The 20,934-nt window shown below is 40.0% G+C and overlaps 2 protein-coding genes across 2 annotated transcripts; one reads left to right on the top strand and one right to left on the bottom strand.

Moving 5' to 3' along the window:
• Positions 1–15,533: 15,533 nt before the first annotated feature.
• LOC122623154 (solute carrier family 35 member E1 homolog) lies at positions 15,534–18,992 on the top strand. The gene is made up of 4 exons (XM_043802132.1): positions 15,534–16,071; positions 16,552–16,760; positions 16,837–16,962; positions 17,704–18,992. Exons 1-4 carry the CDS (start codon positions 15,744–15,746, stop codon positions 18,160–18,162), a joined length of 1,122 nt encoding a protein of 373 aa, XP_043658067.1. The 5' UTR covers positions 15,534–15,743; the 3' UTR covers positions 18,163–18,992.
• A 107-nt stretch (positions 18,993–19,099) lies between these two features.
• On the bottom strand, positions 19,100–20,567 carry LOC122623155. Its single transcript, XM_043802133.1, has 2 exons — positions 19,696–20,567; positions 19,100–19,310 (listed from the first exon to the last, which is right to left on the bottom strand). The coding sequence occupies exons 1-2, from the start codon at positions 20,397–20,399 to the stop codon at positions 19,100–19,102; spliced, it is 915 nt and encodes a 304-aa protein (XP_043658068.1). The 5' UTR covers positions 20,400–20,567.
• Positions 20,568–20,934: the final 367 nt, after the last annotated feature.

A 20,934-nucleotide genomic window follows, 5' to 3' on the forward strand; every position in this document is an offset into this window, starting at 1 on the left:
CTAAAGAGGGAGAAAATAAGGGATACACTTGCCAACATCACTTCTTCTATCATGATCCTTATGGTCCTACAAATTACAATTAGGATCCCTTGAAGTGACTACATTCTACTCATGCCATGACACTTTGATATCCATGACCCCCGGATAAGGAGAAATTTATCTAAAATTCATGCTCATAATCTTTTATTAACATAGGTAACTTATAAACTATCCATTTCATATTCATCTCAGTTCTATAAGTATATATTTTTGACATAATTCACCTAAATTCCTATTTCATTTCTCGTTATATCTTTAGTTTTACCATTAGTTATGAATAGATAAATGTATTTAAAGAAATTAGCTATATATATATAAGTATAGTAAAGTATTGGCAAAGAGATAAATGTTGCTGGAAAAGAACTGGGTTAATCTTATATAAAACAGTGTAATTCAATAATTAATAGGTATAATATAATAATAGTAATAATAATAAGAATGAAACATGGGAAGGTATATTGTTCTATTACGTTAATCCAAATTCTTCGTTTTCATGTAAGTGAAAAAGAAAAAAAAAATTCATAATTGCAATGCAAAAGACGAAAGGCGTAATCAAAACAAAACTAATTTTAATGCGAAACGATTACAGCAGCTTGTAAAGCTCATTGCGTATTGCCGATGACGAAATAACTAAATAAAGAGTAGAATAAAACAATATATGTAATAGAGCACTTACAGCAAATCCAATTCCGGCGGCGAAAGATCTTTGGCTGCGGCGATTGGCTGGGGAAAAAAGTTCTCGTTTTTGGTTACAAAGTTAGGTCGTCGTCGGTTTTTTTCCTTTTTTATTATTTTATTTGAAGACGAAGCTGAAGACGAATTGCTTGCGTTGCGAGTAAGCTAATAGGTTGCATAGTGCAAGATGAATTGGATGCGCTTTTGTTGTGTTAGTCGCAATGGATTTCTCATCGGATGATGATCTGCTTATTGAGCAGAGTTTATTTTTTAAATTAAAATTTAAAAAAGCAAATAAAAAAATTCATCCCATTAATTTGGGAAGAAAAGCATTTGGCGAATTTCATCATTTGTTTGATGAGCTGCGCCAAGATGAGAAAAAATTTGTGGAGTGCACCAGAATGAAAATGAGCACGTTTGATTATATTTTAAAAAAAATTGAACCATTAATCATTAAAAATTGGACGAATTTTAATAAAACCCCAATTATACCTGCTGAAAGGCTAATTGTGACGTTAAGTCGACCAAATCGAAAACCAACAGTAAAATAGCAAGCGATTCGTCTTCAAAATCAGTACAGCAGCGTTGGAAGCTGATTGCTTGCGTTTCGTCTTCATCTTCGTCTTCGTCTCAGCACGCACTATGCTTGCGGGCGAGCGAATTCATGTGATTTGTTCTGCACTGTTTTTCGTCTTCAGCTTCGTCTTCATCTTCGTCTTCGTCTCAGCGCGCACTATGTTTGCAGCCTACGGCTACGGCGCTGCGATGCTGGCTCACTTTTCCGCTTAACTTTTGCCTGTGGGACTGCTCACAAGGTGCCACGCTATGATTTTTTTTTCCGAAATAAAAAATCGACAAAGAAAAAAAAAAAAAACAAAAAATCACTTCCTAATTCGTTAACCGGGGTTATTAAATATTTACCCTGCATTCAGGCCTGGCATCCAGTACTATTTTTTTTGTATTATTTGTTTGTTTGACGTTTAATTGTATATAGCTTGCACTCAGCTTGTCGTTATTGGGAACACATTGCTAATGCAATTCAATCACGATAAAAAAAAACTAATTGCTCCCAGAAGACAACTGCTCTCAATGATGGCCAAAGTGGAAAAGAACGATCTGGAAGCGTGGGCTCAGAAGGTTACCCCAGATCGGAAATATAGATCCGACAAAGTTGACAATAATGACAGTACACTGGCAGCCAGAGAACTACCCTATTTTCGAAGTTGCCAGTACGGCAGGTCTGAGTTTCCCGCCATAGATGGCGCCACCCTATATTGATGGACTATCCATACAAATGAATTTGTTTCCATATTTATAGTTTTTTCGTATATAAGCTCGACAAGCACTTTCTACAGTTCCTTTGGCATTGATTTAACTTTCGCGACATAAAAGCGATCGGTACTTCGTCACCTTCAGTACTTAACTGAACCAATACCCCACCAATTCCAGTGTGACTGGCGTCACAATGTATAAAGAAGGGTTCATCAACATTTGGGCTATGCAAGACAGGTGCCTCGCACATGTGTCGTTTCAGAGCTTCAAACGCCTTTTGCGCCTCAGAGGACCATTCAAATCTCCTTTTTTGTCTAAGGGCATCAGTCAATGGTGAAGCAACGTTGGCATAGTTTTTAATGAATTTATGGTACCACCCAGTCATGCCCAAAAATCTGCGAAGCTGTTTAACTGATCGAGGTTCCGGAAAGTCTACAATGGCCGACAGTTTCTCTGGATCAGTTGCGATGGTTCCATGTCCGATAATATGTCCTAAGTATTGAGTTTCCTTTAAACAGAACTTGCTTTTCTGGACATTAATCGTGAGACCGGCCTGGGAGAAGTTCACTGCAAGTTCTTTTAGCGTTTGAATATGCTTCTCGAAAGATTCGAACACTATTAATAGATCATCTAGATAAACAAAGACTTCTCTTTTCAAATAGGCCGGGACAATTTTGTCCATTAGTTTGGACATAATCTGAGGTGCATTGCAGAGCCCAAGTGGCATGACCGTATATTGATAGAGAGGACGGCCTGGGACCGTAAACGCAGTCTTATCCCTCGATTTTGGTTCAAGCGGAATTTGCCAAAACGCGTCCTTAAGGTCTAAGCTAGAAATGAACTGAGCTTTTGGCAAACGGCTTACTATACCATCAATAAACGGCATAGGGTATGCATCCTTAACCATTACTGCATTCCCCTTCCTGCTATCCAAACAAAGGCGGACTTTTCCTGGCTTACGTACAAGGACTACAGGAGAGGACCATGCACTGTTGGATTCCTCGATCACCCCTAACGACAACATGCGGTCAAGCTCTGCGTACATCATAGCGGGAGACACTGGTTAATGCCTCTGCTTTATTGGTTTTGAATTTTCAACATCAATGCAATGACTAAGAACGGAAGTGCGACCCAATCCAGTTTCAGAAAATGACGGAAATAGTGCAATGGAATCTTTTAGTTGTTTTTGCTGCTTCGCAGTTAACGGACGCAGCAAAGAATCTTCTACTGCTGAAACAGCAAGATTAGAGTTGAACGAAGGTAGCAGATCAAACCTGATCCAGAAATCAATTCCTAGGTAAAGATTTTGAGATAACGATGGCACGCTATACAAATTAATTTCCTCCGACTTGTTCCTAAAGACTATTTCTGTGGTCAGCTTGCCTTTAACCTCCTGGGACTTTCCATCTGCAGTTTTTACTGAACATTTAAAGGGTTTGAGCCCTTGGCTTTGGTCATTTGAGAGATCGTTTGCAAAGGTTCCGCCTACACAACTAATAGATGCTCCAGAGTCTAGCAACCCACTACAGTTCTGCCCAAAATAGATACTTCTGCATATGGTCGTACGTCTAGCGTATTTCCAATCATGGCTGAAAGCACCGTAACGCGCTCTTGCTTACGCTTCTCGAAATAATGACGGCGACGGTCTGGTTTGCATTGTTTTGATTTTTCATTTATGGCTGGGACCTTTTCTCTAATACTATAATGTTGGTTACCTATTGATACTTCCGGGAAATGTTTACGATTTGTTGGCTTGGGAATGTCAGCGATAAGAAGAACTGGTTCGTGACTTATTGGTCTACTTTCGGTTCGGACGACAGATATGTTTTGCGAGCACTGTTTGTTGGTGCTCGGCCTTCCAGTTTTTTTGAAGACTGACAATGACTACAATTTGGGCGGTAGGTATCAGGTTTTCTGCAACCATAGCAGAAAACGCGGCGTTCCCTCGTACAATCATGGTATCTATGACCTGTCATGTCACAGTTCCAACATTTTAAATCTATGGCTGCAATTTCTTCAACTTCTGGGTCTTCACTATCTAGTTGATCCTTAAATTGCCGTTCTATTTCGTTCACCTGTCTTTTAGGCGGCGGTCGACTGAAAGTACTATGTGGCTTAGACAATTGCTGCTTGAAAATCTCATGTCTGCGCACCGCTTGGCGCAGGTCAGCCACGCTGTGGATAGGTATATGAAGCAACTCATGACCTTAAGACCCCTAGCATATAGGATTCAGACATTTGCTGCGATAAATGGTCAGCCATTGCTGCGATTGCCTGATAGTACTCATCAAACGACTCATTGTGCTTTTGTTTACGCTGATCAATCGAGGCTTGGATATCTATATCCGTACGTGCATCTTTGAACCAAAGACATTAGAATAACTAGCTATTCTAATGTCTTTGTTTGAACTGTGTCCTTAGAGCCACGCACAAGTCGGTCCAAATTATTATTGGTACTGTCTTATGATACCTCCAAAACCACTCTGCTGCCCCACCTTCAAACAAGTTGCTCGAATATCGGGCCAGCAAGTTAAAATTCCCATCCCGTTTGTCTAGTCAACGCTTCTGCTCGATAAATGAAATCGTCAACTGACAGGAAACCCTTACCCGTATATCTCAATTTCCAATTAGTCATAATTTGGCTAATACGATCTGGCCGGAGATCAAATGCATCTGAATGGAAACTGGCTTCGGTGTTTATATTACCGGATTGATTAGGGGAAATTTCTGGTGGAACTTGCTCTCTCCTGTGTCTTCCGCTTGTCCGACTCGGTAAAGACATTCTTTGGAAGCCTGCCTCAATTGCCCTTGAAATAAGTCGTGTTTGCCTGTCTGACATATTCCTTATTTCTTCTGACTGCCTATGTGCAGCCGAACTCAACGCGTCTGTTATAGCTCGAACTAGTTTACCTATATTTGGATCACCCACTGCGAATCCATTATTGTATTTGCTTCTAACTGTTGGTTTAGATTTTGGGAACCTGATGGTTTTTCTGCCAGGCTATTGTCTCCCGGTTCTGTCAATTCAATGGGAGCTCTACAGACGGGACACACCTTGCGGCTTGTCGTATTAAAACACGCTAGGTGGAATGTATGATCACAATTTGTTGTTAGCAGCTGTGCTGTATACTCAATGAGGTTAGTACATAACATAAAAAATTCAAATAAAATATTAAATCAACATAAAATTAAAATTAACATTGAAAATTAAAAAAAATATATATATATATTTATAAGATAAGAATATAATGTATTATCAGTTATGTAATAATAAACCATAATATTAAAACACGAATTTAGCATCTTTTATTGAAACTCACACACACACACACATACGCAGACAAGACATTCGAATCACCCATTCACTTTACTCGGTCTTCACTTCATTCGTTTCAGAATGTGCCGTTTGAATTGAATGAATTGAAGTCGGCAACGCGCGAGTTACAATCCTGTGGCCGGGGGAGGAGAAGCTTTCAAAAAAACAACTGTGTAGTTCGGGGTATGAAACGAGAGAGAGTCTCTTTATTACAAAAAGTTGTATGCTTAGGCAAAATGTCTCTTCGGCCGAGTTCGTGTTGGCGATCTTCGTTAAAACTCCTCGGCTCTGGATTTGTTGCCGGGTCGGTGTTGTTTCCCTGTGGCCGGGGAGAGGGGCATGATAACTCGCGCCGACTTCACTTCATTTATTTGCAAACGCGCCGAATTCACTTCGTCCGTTTCAACACGAATGTCTCATTTGCCGGTTTGAATGGTGTTATGCAGCCCTCTAATACATATGAAGCAATGTGCAGCTCTTTCTTCCTCATGTACTGTCTCTGGGCTGCGATTTAAAGGCATGGTTTTAAGAAAACTATACTAATTTAATCTAACTCAAAAGGTGTGGTAAGTATTATTCAAGAAAATACCGGGGTCATGCTATTACTTGTTTCAGAAAGGGTATAAACTTGTTTAATTCAGTTCTGTAAGATAGGATTAATTTTATGTTTGGTATAGAACACATTTGTTGTACATAATATACCACAAAAGAGTTCAATATACACAGAACCTAAAATAAAAAAAGGAAAACAATCAACACAAAGAATTTAGCTAGCTTCGTTGGTTATTTTGAAACTAATCGTATTCAATAGCAAAATTATTAGATATGTAGAATTAGATAGGATTACTTCTAAGTTTGGTATAGACAACATTTGTAGTAATATACCATAAAAGAATTCAATATACGCAGAACCTAAAGTATAATAAGGAAAACAATCAACCCAGAGAATTTTTCGTTGGTTATTTTGAAACTAATCGTATTCAATAGCTAAATTATTAGACATGTAGAAGGGTATAAAAGTCGGGCAAATTTAAGAAAGGAAAAGGCTTACACTGCATCCAGAAATCCTTTACTTCGACTTTCCCATTTATCTCGACTAAAATATAATTAACCTGAGACTCTTTGGTCGAAGCGCGATTGCTTGAAATCATTCGCTAGTCTAAACTTTTAGAGTCTAGGTTTAAATATGTATACTTTTGCAGAGCCAGGGCCTCAAAATCTATTGAAAGATACTTTCGCCAATCTGGTCCATTTGCTTATTTTATTTTATTTTATTTTTTTCACAAGACAAAAGATAGAAATTGTTCTAGAAAAGAGTGTGCGTGAGGGATTAGTTGGCCTAAACTTCTGCTAATTTCCAAAAGTTGTTCAATGGAGATGGTCAGTTAGCATACATAACTCGGCTTGCCGGTTGGCCGACACGTAGCAAATCACGGGTGAATAATACCAGGGTATTCGGACCAGCTGATGGACGTACGAGATGATACAGCACGCGTTGCTTCCGGCACTGCTCAGGATCGGGACGATGGGTGGGTTTTTTCTAAGTGTATGTATAGATTAGCAATTCATTTCAACTTCAAACATTTTATTTATTATACTAATATTTCAACAAATTTCTCCATTTAAATTGACCTAAATCCTAAATTTTAAAATGAGTTTATTTATTTTTTAACATGTGAGAAATATCGTGAGAATGGTGCTGTGGGTAGATAATATAGTATGTATATATGTAAGATGAGATTTACTCAACTTTGGTTTTTATTATTATAGGTATTTAAATATCAGTATTATTATTAACGATGAATGTTACAAGTTTAGTTTAAGTTTTCTGCTTTTGTTTTTTCCGCTTTCTTAACTCGTTCTCTGACGTCCGTATCTGCTGACTTCTACTCTCCCAATCCCCTTCTCTCGCTCTCCTGCTGCTCTCTGCTGTCGCTTCTCTCTTCTGTCGCTCTGCTGTTTCTACTGCTGTCTTCTGTCGCTCTGCTGCTGCTCTGCTGTCGCTTCTCCTGCTTCTCCGCTGCCGCTATTCTCTTCTGTCGCTCTGCTGTCGCTTCTCCTGTCTTAATACTTTTTCTGCATCTCTTCTTAAATTTACTCGAGTACTGCTTTTGTTGAGAAGTCCCAATACCCCGTCTTACATATATGTATTTATATATGTAACATAGGTTGTATATGATAAGTATTAAGTATAAAATGAATGAGAATAATAATAATGAGAAAGGCAAAAGTAGGGTTTTCCATGCATATTTTTATAAAAAGGAATTCGGTGGCGTATATATGGCAGCTCAGACGGTATTAAATTCAAAGCATTTAAAAATAATTAATGGATTGAGAATCGAGAGAATTGATATCTACTTTATAGGGAGACATAGATTTTTACTTTGCGTCGTTCTCTACATGATCTTACATTTACTTTACTTTGCTTTTGGTTTTGGATCAATGGTTATGCAGATTTACCTCTCCATTTGCAGTCGGGCGAAAGCGCTTTCGGCGAATCTGTCGGGAGGGGTAGAGGGGCTTTTAGATCACTTTCGGTTTCTTTATTATTGATCACTCTCGATTTTTACCTTTTTACCATTTTCCCCTCATTTTCTCGAAATTTTATTTAATTATTTTTCACTTTTTTTTTATAACACGCAATCATCATTGCTTTTATATATGTTACAATGTTTTTTAATCTAATTAATGGCTAGTTGGTTAAATGATTCTTGTGTTTGTTCTTGTACATTTATTAATATTTTTTTTTAATTTAGTGGTATAATTCTGTTTTTTTAGGAAACGTATGATTTTTTGATTGTTTTCTGGGTTGGGCTTGCTAAGAAGGTCTAGGGGGTTAGAGTTGCTAAATATGTCTTGCTTGGTTTGTATAAGGGATGGAGATGAGTGCATTATGTGGCTTATTGAAAGATCTCCTTGGCAAAAAGGGCAAACTATTATTGGATTTGGATTTAGGTAGCGTTGGTGTTTGTGTGTCCTAGTCGAAGTCGTATTATTTTTATTTGGTCGAGTCTGGTCCCATTTTGGTGAGTTTGTTTAAGGTAATCGCAGGTGTGTGTGTTATTTATGTTAAGTGATTGGTACCATTGATTGCAGTTTATAATGTTTTCTTTTTGTTTTGTCGCAAGTTCAGTTTTAAGATGTCTTTTTATATCTGTGTTGTTTATGTTTGGGGTGACAATTAGTGGCATATTGCTTGCTGATTTTGCAGCTTGATTGGCAAGTTCATTTCCTTTTATTCCTGAATGGCCAAGGAACCCACATTATTTTAATTTTAGGGGCATGTTGTGTTAATAGGGATCTGATTCGGTTTGGGTAAAAGCTGTTGTTATTCGGGTTTTTGATTGAGTCTATTGCTGATAGGGAGTCGGAACAGATAATAAAGTTACCTCTTCGGGTTTTAATTAGTTCTTTTGCTTCTAGTATAGCAATTGTTTCGGAGGTGAGGACGGATGAGTATGGAGGCAGTATGCCCTGTTTCAAGATGTTTGTGTCAGTTGCTATGGCGAATGTTATAATGCAGTTAGTTTTTGAACCGTCGGTGTGGTTTTAGCTTATTTTTTGTGTGTTCGAATAATTTTCACATGTAGCACGTTTATGTCAAGTCCCGGTTAATCAGGTCTTGAGGGTGGTGGCGTTTTAGTCTTCTTCTCATTCTTGTCCGATGACTTTGGGCTGCGATACTTAGTCGCCTAGCTAGGCTATTGGGATGAGATTCTAGCCTATCATTATATTTCTTCGCTAGCTCCTGGATCCTGTCTCCAATTTTTGGCACCTTCAGATCGCGTTCAATATCTCTGGTCCTCATGTACCAAGGAGCGCCCGTGATCATCCTGAGCGTTTTTGCCTGGAGAATCCGAATTTTATTCAGGTGCGTTTTGGCAGCGATCCCGTACACCTGTATTGCATAGAATAGGCCTAAGCTAATATGCTCTTGTAGATTCTCACCTTGGTCTTGAAAGCGTGCTGTATCGCCGTAATATGCCTTCCAAATAATAATTCTCTATCTAAGATCACTCCAAGATATTTGTAGGATGACTTGTGGTCAAGCACTCTTCCTTTAAGTGAGACGTCGCTGCAGCTTTTTGTTCTGCTTGTGAAAGTAACATTTGCACATTTGTCAGCGTTGATGCAGACGTTCCACATCTCAGCCCAATTCTGAAATGCATCCAGGTACTCTTGCTCTTTGTCAGAACTGCAGTGTCATCAGCATATGTCGCAATCAGCACATCTTTGCGATCTAGTCCAGTGACTGCTGTATGAGTGGGCATATCCGAAGAGAAGATAGAATATAAAGTGGGTCCTAACACACTTCCTTGAGGTACTCCCGCTTCGATGACTTTAACGGAAGAGGTACATCCATCGGTCGTCACACAAAAAGTACGTCCTAACAAAAAACTCATTATAAGCTGGTATAGCTGAGGTGTTAATATTTGTATTGTTTTATGTAGGACTCCAGGATGCCACACTCTATCAAAGGCTTGTTGAATGTCCAGAAAAGCTGCTACTGCATACTCTTACTGGTTTCAGTATCAGGATTATATTTGCAGCCTTCCAGACTTTTGGGAAATAGACCTCAAGTAAAACTCTGTTAAAAATTAGTACCAGAAACCGAAGAGCTTGATCTGGTAAGACTTTGTCCTGTTGTCCTGTCGTCCTGTTGTCAAGAAGGTCATGTCCCGGGGCTTTTTTTGGCTTCAGCAAGGAAACAAGTTGTTTCAGTTCGTCGAGGGTGACAGGATCTGCGGGCAGTGCCATTTGAAATGGCGTTTTGAGAGACTGCGCAACCAGACGGCTATGATTCGCATCGGCAGATGCGAGTGGCCTAAATCTTTGTTCCAGGTTGCTTGCAAACACTTCTGCTTTGTCCTGTGTTGTGCGGCACCAGCCACCAGAAGGGATCCTTATAGCGGATTTTTGAGAAGCCTGGAACCTAAACCTTTTTGTGATTCTCCACAGTGAGAATTTTGAGGAGGAGTCGGTACCCATGTTTTCTAAAAGGTTGTCTATCTGGTGTTGTTTTCTGTGGGTCAGCACTTTATGAAGCCGATTTGAAAGCCTTCTGTATATCTGTTGGATACGAGCATCTCCTGTTCTTGCAAGTAGAAAATGTTTGTATATTTTATTGTTTATCTATATTATTATTATGAAGAGCCGCTAGCTCTTCAGTCGCCACTACATATCAAAACCCTGATTTAATATTTCGCGGCCAATGACAAAATCGTTTTGCATGTTAACATTGCCAATTACATAGAACAAAGTGCAGTAAAAAAAGTAATTGCGAACATCGGAATTAAAACTGTGAAAAAGGTGTCAGCTCTAGATTTTCTCAAGCCCTCCAATTTCTGCCTCTCCTGGCTTCAAAACAAGCAATTGCAAATAAAAAAGGAATTTTTTTCGTTGTTTGATTTTGACAAAAAAAAATATACAAAACGATAGCAATAATTTTGCGAAAACCGAGCACCTAAAAACGAAATCAAAAGCTTTGGCCCAAATCGAATTCGAAAAAAATTACAATTACCGGAGCATGTCTGTTTATTCAATCTTTTACCAGAAAATGTAGTACATACTTATCTTTTCTTTATGCAGTGAACATTCTGAACATTCAGTTCTGTGATCATACGGCTTGCATGGATTGCGAGACATTCGCCATCAGTCGGTCGTTTTGTCAGCATATTTCAAAACATTGCGGCTGGTGTTTCCATTGCATCAAAACGTTGTATAAACAAGTCCTTAAATTCGAGCCAGGTTATATCGGTTAACACACTTTGGATAGCCATTGCGAAGCACTGCCAACGGAAAGCCTTTTAATGGATTTTGTTTCAATATAATTTCGACGGTGAGGCGATGGCGCCGGGGTATATTTGGGAAGTTGAACCGATTTACTTTGCACTGAGTCACTAGTTCTATTAAGTTTTGATTTTGTAGTTCTAATATGGTAAGCCATGGTCCATCTACTGATGAAGGTAGAGTGCCAGATCGCACTTCTGATGTCGAATTCTGTTCCGTTTGGGCATAGCGCGTTTCGATCTGTATTGCAGCGACGATCAACGAAGATTAACTGGTCGGCTTCTAATTGCCTCTTTTTATAAGATTCTTGTTCCATAGTTAATGTTCCTTATTATTTCCTCTGAATATGAATATTGCATTCACCGACATATATAATACATAAAAATAAATGCCTCCTATGCTATTCTGTTCTTTTGTTGTGTTTCTTTGTTTGGATTTATGTTTTCCCGGCTTCTCTTATGTAACGCCGACGCCGGGCTATGTTTTTTCCCGTTTTGTGTTCTATGCTGGGGCTTGGCTAGCTCCACTGCGCTGCCAATATTAATTTAGTTGTTGGTGGTATTTGCGCCCTTGGCCAAGCGCGGCCTGTACCAACACCGGAATGCCGCTAAGAGGTTGGATGCCGGAACGGTTTCCTGCGCAAAATTCTCTTTGATGGTGCTTAAAAGGACCGATTTCTTTCAAGGTGCGACGAAGATAGTAGCGACCCTCAATAGCCTTGCTCATAAGGCGCTTTCCACCTTTCGCACTCCAAGTCTCTCTGCTATCAAGAAAATCTGATCAGCCTAACCGAGCCTAAAATCCCAACCACAACTTACCCTCTGCTATCCACGCTGCCGCCAGTGACGAATATGCGTGATTGCTGCTTTGCGTAGAAGCCACCACTATGCAATTCCACAGCCTCCACAGGCGCGATATTCAGAACCACTAACCTGACACTCAATTTGACTGCACTTTAAATTTCTTTGCATCTTTGTGGCTTCCTGTGTCCTGGGTACCGCCTTATATACCCTCGCTGGACGCCTCCAAGCCGGGATTTCACCACTCCGCATTTCTGGTCAAGAGAGGCGCGAATTATTGCCACTCAATCCGATCTCTCCCACACACCGCCACCGATTTTTCCGGAGCACAATCAGCCCGCAACATGTTGCCTCAACCGTCATGTTGCTGAAACATAGGTTGCGGGTGCAGCCGAACATATCGCTACATTACAATCAGTGTTGCTAGCAACTAACTTCCAGATACATTTGCTGGTAGTGGTACTATCTAAAATCTTTTGTGGAATAGCGCTCCCTACTGATAGTCTTGGGGCTATCCAGGCGATTAAAAGTCCGATTAAAACTCCAAAAACGGTCTCACGAAACATTAGCAATAAATTCGAATGAATGCTAAATTACACTGTGTGTGCCCAGCCAGAGGAACATCCTTAAAAACGATCTAGCAGCTGAAAAGAAGTCAACGTCGCCAAATCAACGGCGTCTGGGAGAGGGAGTATACCTGGTTTACCTTAGAGCGGAACAAGGGTTACACAATTTAATTTAAGGATTTTGTAATTAGTCAATAGACTTAAAAGCAGTCATACCCTGTAAATTAAAAATGTAATAAGAGAGTGGTGGTGGATCATCCGCTCCCTCTGGTGGCCCACGGCGTCTGCCAAGGGACATTCACGTTCACCACGGTCCGCTACCCATTGCTGATTTATAATAACATAATTATAGTTCTTTTATAATAACATAATTATAGTTCTTTTGTTGCTATTGTTAGTGGGAACAATTCTTAGCTATCGATGGTAAAAAGAAAGTTTTAGAAAAACTAGAAACTTAAAATATTTAAGCTTTTCAGCAATATATAAATAAATAAATGGTAAATAAGATATTTTACATTGGTCAAATGTCAAGAAAATAACATTTTACATATTGGGTTATGTCTTTTATTTGATTAACTCCAACCACCGTACAAGTGACATTGGTCAAATGTCAAGAAAATAACATTTTACATATTGGGTTATGTCTTTTATTTGATTTACATCAACGTACGGTGGTTGGTGACGGCTTAAAAATCTTCATATTTTCACCCAAGTATAAATTGGTACAACCTCTATAAGGGGAGCAAAACCCGAAAATTGTGGGGACCAGATTTTTCGAATGCTTTTCAAAGGCACTTGTACCCTTATACGTAACCAAACGCTAGATCGACGAATATTTCTTTTCTTAATTTTTGTATTCTTAATTTTAAGCTAGAAAATATGTAATTCATGATGCCTCGTGTTCCACATTCTTCCGCTCCACATTCTCTGTAGACATCATCATATGTAATGAGTCAAAATGTAGGAAACACACAGAAAGACACCATTATCCAACACTGCCATCTACCATTTATTTGGACAGATCCATTAGAAAATTGGACTATAATAACTAATTCTAATTCTGCACAGCTTATTTCTTACAACTTAAAAACTTTACATTACCACTACAAAAAATTTGTAAATTTAAAAAACGCATATCGATAACGTCCCCATCATTCATCGTCATCGGAAAAGATCATCAGATTGGGGTAACGACATAAGTCCGCGCGATATATCTCCGTCGATCTAAAAACGACATATGTCGCCCTTAGTTCGCCGAAGATATGTCGATTCAAAAACGGCATATTTCCGCCAACCTTTTAGCGACATACAAATATATTTATGTGAATACGTATGTGGTAATGTATGTATATTATTAGAACATGCACATATGTATGTAGATGTTTGCATGTGCAAGTATGTTCAGCTTCCGAAAAGAGATTTTCAAAGAAGAAAACGATTAATTTTTCGTACAATCGTTTTTTTTAATTATAAATAAATACATTTTTGATAGCCTCTTGTACTATTTGTTGACAGGTTGGGCATTTAGGCTTATCTCCATTTTTATTAATTTCGTTGTGTACAACAATTTGATCCCAACAGGTGCAACATATGTTTACATGGTTACATGGGCGCAACAAAACCGATTTGGGGCTTTCAAAACAGACTTTGCACGGATTTTGTTGAACAAATGATGAATCGGACAACTGACTTAAATAAGAAGAATTAGAGGAAAGAGATGATGATGAGGACTTAAGTTCGGACGACATTTTGGACAAATTTGTTTGCGTATCCACACTATCTAAAAGGTCTTGTTTAGTGAACTTTTCGTTCAGAGAAACGGTGCGTGTCAAAAATACTTGGATGTCGATTTCTCCTCTATCAAAAATTTGCATGGCATCCATAATTTTTTGAGCGCGGTCCTGCAAAAAAAATTAGTGTTAATACATTAAATTTCAATAAATTTAATTGCATATTGTATAAACTTACACGTAGGTGCTTTGGTTGTGACTGATTGCCAATTCCACCGTTTTGATAAAGTAGAGCGAATTCGCGATTTTTTTCATACTCTGCATCAATTAAAAATGCAACAAATTTGAAAAAATTTTAAAAGATAATTGATTCAAATAAACGAAAAAAATTATAAGTAACAATAAATTTGAATCAACAAAAATTTTGAGAAATACCTTTTTTAAGCCACTGCTTCTTAAAATATTTTAAGAAAGGCGAAAACTTCGCATTGCTCAATGCAATTGCTTAAGTTTCGAGAAGATTAAATGCTTCGACAATTTTGCTGTCCGGTAAAAGAGGCAATTTTATTAACAAAATGCACTTACAATATTTGTCCAAAATTCCGTCACAAAAGTAAATGTTATGAAGTTTTAAAAATATTTGACTCTATTTATACTTTTTTGTAGAGGGTGCATCCAAACAAATCCAAATTTCTTCTGTTTCCAAAATTCAAGCCAGGTAAAGAAAAAATTTTTATTTGTTTTAATAATTCAATTATACATATTTTAATAACCTTTTTTTATAGCTGAAGAACAACATATGCGACTATATTATCGCTGAAATGCTGCCACTATCACTACCACTATAACGTATTCGAAACCTTAGTTATGCTTAAAAAAAACCATTAATTAAGTTAGTCCTACTATAATAGTTTTTGTAAGTTTAAATATGAATTGTTATTTTAATTTTAAAAAGTACCGAATACAAAATTTAAAAATTCATAAACTTGTTTTTACCTTTTACCTAGGTAAGGTAAAAGGTTTTCAAATTTTGTAACTACCTTGTACCTTAACTAGGTAAAAATAAAGCGTACCTGTCCCAACACTGTCAAATACTCTATATAAAGCAAATTTAAGATGGAAACCTAAAACCATGTAACTGAAATGTAAAACTAATGAATATCGTATAGTATATCTGTACTTGACCTTTTTTATTGGGTTTTAACCCGAATATACATAATTATAAAAATATGCAGTATATTGAGCATAGAGGTATAAATTTTTTTGAATTTTGGCGGAATTGTGGGATTTTTTAGTAAAAACTTACGGCTTTTCGCGAGCGTTTAGGGCAAAAGGGCATAAAACAGTCTGGTAACACTGGCCGAAAACAAAAAACAGACGACGTTTTACTCGACGATTTAAATTTTAAAGAACACCAGGCGCAATGCAATAAGCCCCGCGTGTCGGATTGTCAGCAGTACCAGCAGCTCCAGGACCAGGACCAGGCCTTGCCACTTGCCCCCGCCCATCGCCACCAACTTAAGCCACGAGAGCACGGGCCAATCCCGGACGAAAAATGCTGGGCAAGCGGACGGGGTCGCGGCACATAGCCGTCGTGCTGCTGATGTGCCTCTTCTGGTACGTGATCTCCTCCAGCAACAACGTGATCGGCAAGATGGTCCTGAACGAGTTCCCCTTCCCGATGACCGTGACTCTGGTGCAGCTGTGCAGCATCACGCTGTACAGCGGGCCCTTCTTCAACCTGTGGCGCATCCGGAAGTACCAGGACATACCCCGCCCCTACTACTACCGGCTGATAGTGCCGCTGGCGCTGGGCAAGCTCCTGGCCTCCGTCACCTCCCACATCTCCCTGTGGAAGGTGCCAGTTTCCTACGCGCACACGGGTGAGTCGAGTGCCCGCCAATCTAGTGGTTCCCCAACACGTCAGCAGAATCTGTATGATGTGCTCGAGGGGAATTTCCGAGCGGCAAGATGTGATAAAGATCGTGTTACTGATATGCACTTAGATATTGGCAGGCAATTTAGTTTACCTCATTACAGTAAAAATTATTTTGATAAGTTATTCAAAAAATGATTCAAGGTGTCCAAAAGGTTTTGATAGTCAATGATCTCAATTAATTCTCGTGTGTTAAAATTTTAAAATAATATAAAAAGTATATCAAGTGTCAGTATATATAAACCTTTTAAATCTGAATTCAAAAAATTATAAAAATTAATGCTTAAGCTAAAAACTATATAAGTATATATGTATATGTATATGATTACCGCCAAATCAGTAATTAACGAATTTAAATTTAAAGTGAGCTATTATTTTCCGGTAGAAGAATAGTCCTCAACTTTACCATGTTTTTATTCTTCACCAGTCAAAGCCACTATGCCACTATTCACCGTCGTCCTGACGCGCCTTTTTTTTGGCGAGAAACAGCCGACGCTCGTGTACCTGAGCCTGTTGCCCATCATCACGGGCGTGGGCATAGCCACCGTCACGGAGATCTCCTTTGATATGATGGGCCTTATCAGCGCCCTCATCTCCACAATGGGCTTCTCCATGCAAAACATCTTCTCAAAGAAGGTAACGTACCCGTAACGTAAAGTCTCTTGTTTGATTCCATTCAATTCAATTTGTTAATAACATTTTTCGTCGACAGGTGCTCAAGGACACCAACATCCACCATTTACGGCTGCTGCATTTGCTCGGCAAGCTGTCGCTGTTCATCTTCCTCCCCCTCTGGCTTTACATGGACAGCTTTGCTGTATTCCGCCACACGGCCATTGTGAGTAGAGAGCCTAATTCTGCCCAAACTGGGGACATCTTATCTACTGAATAGGCTTTTTGATTGGGCGCTAGGTAAAGTTACGGCAGTGGGGTGAAGAGGGGGCAAATCACGGATTACGCAGTATCAGCCAGTCGTTTCCTATATGTAAGACAAGCCAGTCCATCAGTTCTTAGTGTTATCTCAACCATTTTCTGGCCACGCACGCAAGTGCGTTGTTTAAAACACTTGTGTTTGTCTTCTTGTTTGCTATTTAGTTTCTATAATTGAAAGCAGTTTTAATAGTTCCTGACGTTGTCTCTACCTTGACTTTTTTCGATTTGGAATGTAAATTGCCAGGTCGAAACACTTGTGCCAATTAATCTGATAGATTTTACATGGATGTTAAAAAATGGTTTAGAGCTGACATAACCAGCTCAGGTTCAGGTACTTAAAAGACATGAAAAAACACTCGTCGTATCTTTTTATCCCTGTGTGTGTGCCAAACGTTCTTTAAGAGCGCATTTGCCTTGCGAGGATATTGGGATGACAATTTTAATATGATTTGAGAATTAAAACCATTAGCTTCGTGTAAAGCAAGTCCCTTCCAAACATATTTCGTCAATGCACACAAGCAATAAAAAGTACAAAATGTATTCAATACTGATAATATTCAGTAGGAGAAACCAAAAAACCAAAATCAAAGTTATAGACAATTTCCTACCCAAAGTTTTTAATTAACCGAAATTTGCGCTTTTACAGAAAAACCTCGACTACCGGGTTATTGCCCTGCTTTTCGCCGACGGTGTCCTAAACTGGTTGCAGAACATCATCGCCTTCAGCGTCTTGTCTCTGGTGACTCCGCTCACCTATGCGGTGGCCAGCGCATCGAAGCGGATATTTGTGATCGCAGTATCGCTCATAATCCTGGGCAATCCAGTCACGTGGGTCAATTGCGTAGGCATGACGCTGGCCATTGTGGGCGTGCTCTGCTACAATCGCGCCAAACAGATCACGCGGGGTCGCGAGCAGCCGACGCTGCCGCTGTCGCAGACCAGCCATGTGAAGTACTCGCCGCTGGAGCAGCGGACGGATCCCTATTACCGGGGATCGGTCAACGGGAAGCTATCCAATGGGTTGCACCGAACGCCCGGAAACAGTCTGCTGGCGAACGGCAGCGGAATGCCGAGCGGGACGGCAACGCGGCTACTATTTGTCTAGTTTGTAGTTAGTGAATGTATCCAATAAGCGGGTTAGCTGAATAGTATTAACCTGTGACGACCACCATCCAAATCCCGACTCCCTTCTCTCTTATATATATATATTTATATATATATATATCAATGTATATATTGAATACGTTTGACTAAAGAGGCGCAACTCTAAATTTAATAATTTGAACGAAGCAAAAACATTTCATTCTCAATCGAATTTAAAGGAAGCGGCTTTGTTGTTTCAAAATATTTCCCTTTATAAACAACCAAACAAGATCACAACCGACTTTTGAAATATTTAGTTCGCTTCTTTTATACGATTAAATGGAATTAAGAAAATACGACGTAGATGGTGCTTAAACAATGCGGCTAATGATTAGTAGTTAAAGTAAAGGGACTGAAGTGTCTTAATTCCAATATATTGTAGCTCTACATGTTTCTCAAATTTTCAATTCAAATCTCGCTATGAGAGAAATCGACACATTCTTCCGCAAGGTGTATAAAATGCGTAACCATATGACACTCTTTAGTTAATCAACTCGAAAATGTAAAGTTTGGATGTTGGGTCGATTGCGTCAAAAGTGCGTAATATATGTGTGTATACTTAGAATGCAAAGCAATGCTGTAAATTAAATGTATTTTTGATATTGTTTTAGAGGCGAGCCGAGTGTGTAAATAAGTAGTTCGAGTCCCCGATTTCCATATCCCCTCCCGCCCGCTAGTTTCGAATTTGTTTTTGAATTTGATTAAGCCGTAAAGTGTATTCTGAAAGCGTGAGCGCATGTTAAATGCCAAAATAAAATTGTTGACCATGTACATAGGCATAGCAAATGCAAATCGCCAAGAGTGCTTCTTGACCCAACCTAATTACCGGAATCCACCGGTATCCAACGGAAACCACCACCGTCACCAGTTGCGGCAGATGCCCTCCAGCGGTGGTGCGTCTATGAAGAATTCGGTACCAACTTGATCCACTCATTGACCAGCCCTTTCTGGTACCCGATCCGCTTGAGCAGCGCCTCCGACCGCCAGTTAGTGGCCACAATCCAGGCCGTGAGGGTGACCTCCTCACCCCGGGCAATTCGTCGGGTCATCGCAGCGGCCAGGAGGCCACCTAGTCCTCTGCGCTCCGCCTTGGGCAGCACTTGCAGCATGCTGTTGAAAACATAAACGCATAAAAACAAATATACCTTTGAACATGTTAATCTTGGAATGGGTCTGTATTCTGTGTAGTTGCTTATCATTTGGAAAAGTCGTCATGTCGTTTATAAGGAACTATTTGAACACTATTAATCACGGTGCTATGAAAAACATATATTATTGAGATCGTATATTCTAGGCTGTAGGATAATTTTTCCGTGAGTACGGAACAATTTCACATTAGCTAAGCACATTTACGAAAAGCATTGGTTGACCTTTCGGTTTCAAAGCTATTGCTAAAATGCATTAGTTTTGTGATCAAAACTAGAACACAAGCCCCATATTTGAGTTAAAATGTATCGGTGATATCGCGTGCATTCTATATTTCAGATATACGCACCCCAGTCCGGAAAAGTCGTTCTGGAAGATCCAGGCAATCAGCTCCCCAGTGTCGCTTCGGCAGACGCCCAAGGATTTGTTGAAGCGGATGAGCGCCCGGAGATAGGTGAGTGAGCCCTCACCCTTGTTGGGCCAGGAATCGTGCACCATGTCCGCATCCTCGTCCCGCAGCCGCCGGATGTCGAACTCGGAGAGCAGCTCTGGAACTTCTGCGCCCAAGGCATCCTCGTGCGACAAAACCATCCCGAAGCACTGGCGAGGCTGAATCGAGGTGACTCCGCGTCGGACGGCCAACTCCTTCACCCGATCACAAAATCCCAGGTCCACGTTCGTCAGCAGGGCACCCTGTGTCCACTCGATGAGCTGCGTGTGCTCCAGGCACTCCCACAGCTCCGCAGCGCCATCTGGCTGCCAGCTGAAGAAGGAGACGCTCTGCACGATGTCCCGATGGAGGCTCACATATGTGCCCCACTCCCAGAAGTTTCCCTTTCGATGGGTGTAGAACTGCTTCCTTAGGGATATGTAGTTTGGATCGTCGCGCGGTATCTGAGCCTCGCCTAGCTGGCGGTCCCACTTCCGCTGGTTGTACAGCAGTAGGTAGTGGAAGTTCTTTACCCCGAACTTGGCTTTGTACAGATCGAGCAGTTCGTCCACTTCGCTATCGCTAAGTGGCCGCAAGATATCACCGTCCTTATCGCTACTCATCGCCGGTCTATGATCAATGGTCTATAATGTATGGTCTATGTATATCTGTCTGTCCGCCAATTCGATTTGGATTTAGTGTGTGTGCGCCTTCCGCCTGCCTGCTGCCAAATGACTAGAGAGCCGGTCGCAGTAAACACGTCGTTGTTTATTCGCTAGTTCAACTACTTAATTGTAATTCAGCTGATTAGATCTCGTTTGTCCAGGGGCGAAGTGCAGTCAGTGCGGGCAGCACAGCACAGCTGGGGCGCCATTAAATGGTTGTGGTTGTTATCTGGAATTAAAAACGAACTGCAACGTATTATCTGCATGAGTTGCGAATGCAAGACATATTTGCATACTTGCTCACATATATCGACTACCGCATACCCGGTACTCAGCTAATCCACATGCGGATAGATACGTACACACCTATCTATCTATCTCATCTGCATAGTTTCTCAAGTGACAAACAAAGACATAGTTTGTTGAGAAATATGGTCAAGGTCTGTGGCAGCCTTTTGATGCTTAAAGGAGTAAGAATGGGCGTGGCAATGAA

The sequence above is a fragment of the Drosophila teissieri genome, chromosome X (genome assembly GCF_016746235.2).
Source record: "Drosophila teissieri strain GT53w chromosome X, Prin_Dtei_1.1, whole genome shotgun sequence".
NCBI classification, from domain to species: domain Eukaryota; kingdom Metazoa; phylum Arthropoda; class Insecta; order Diptera; family Drosophilidae; genus Drosophila; species Drosophila teissieri.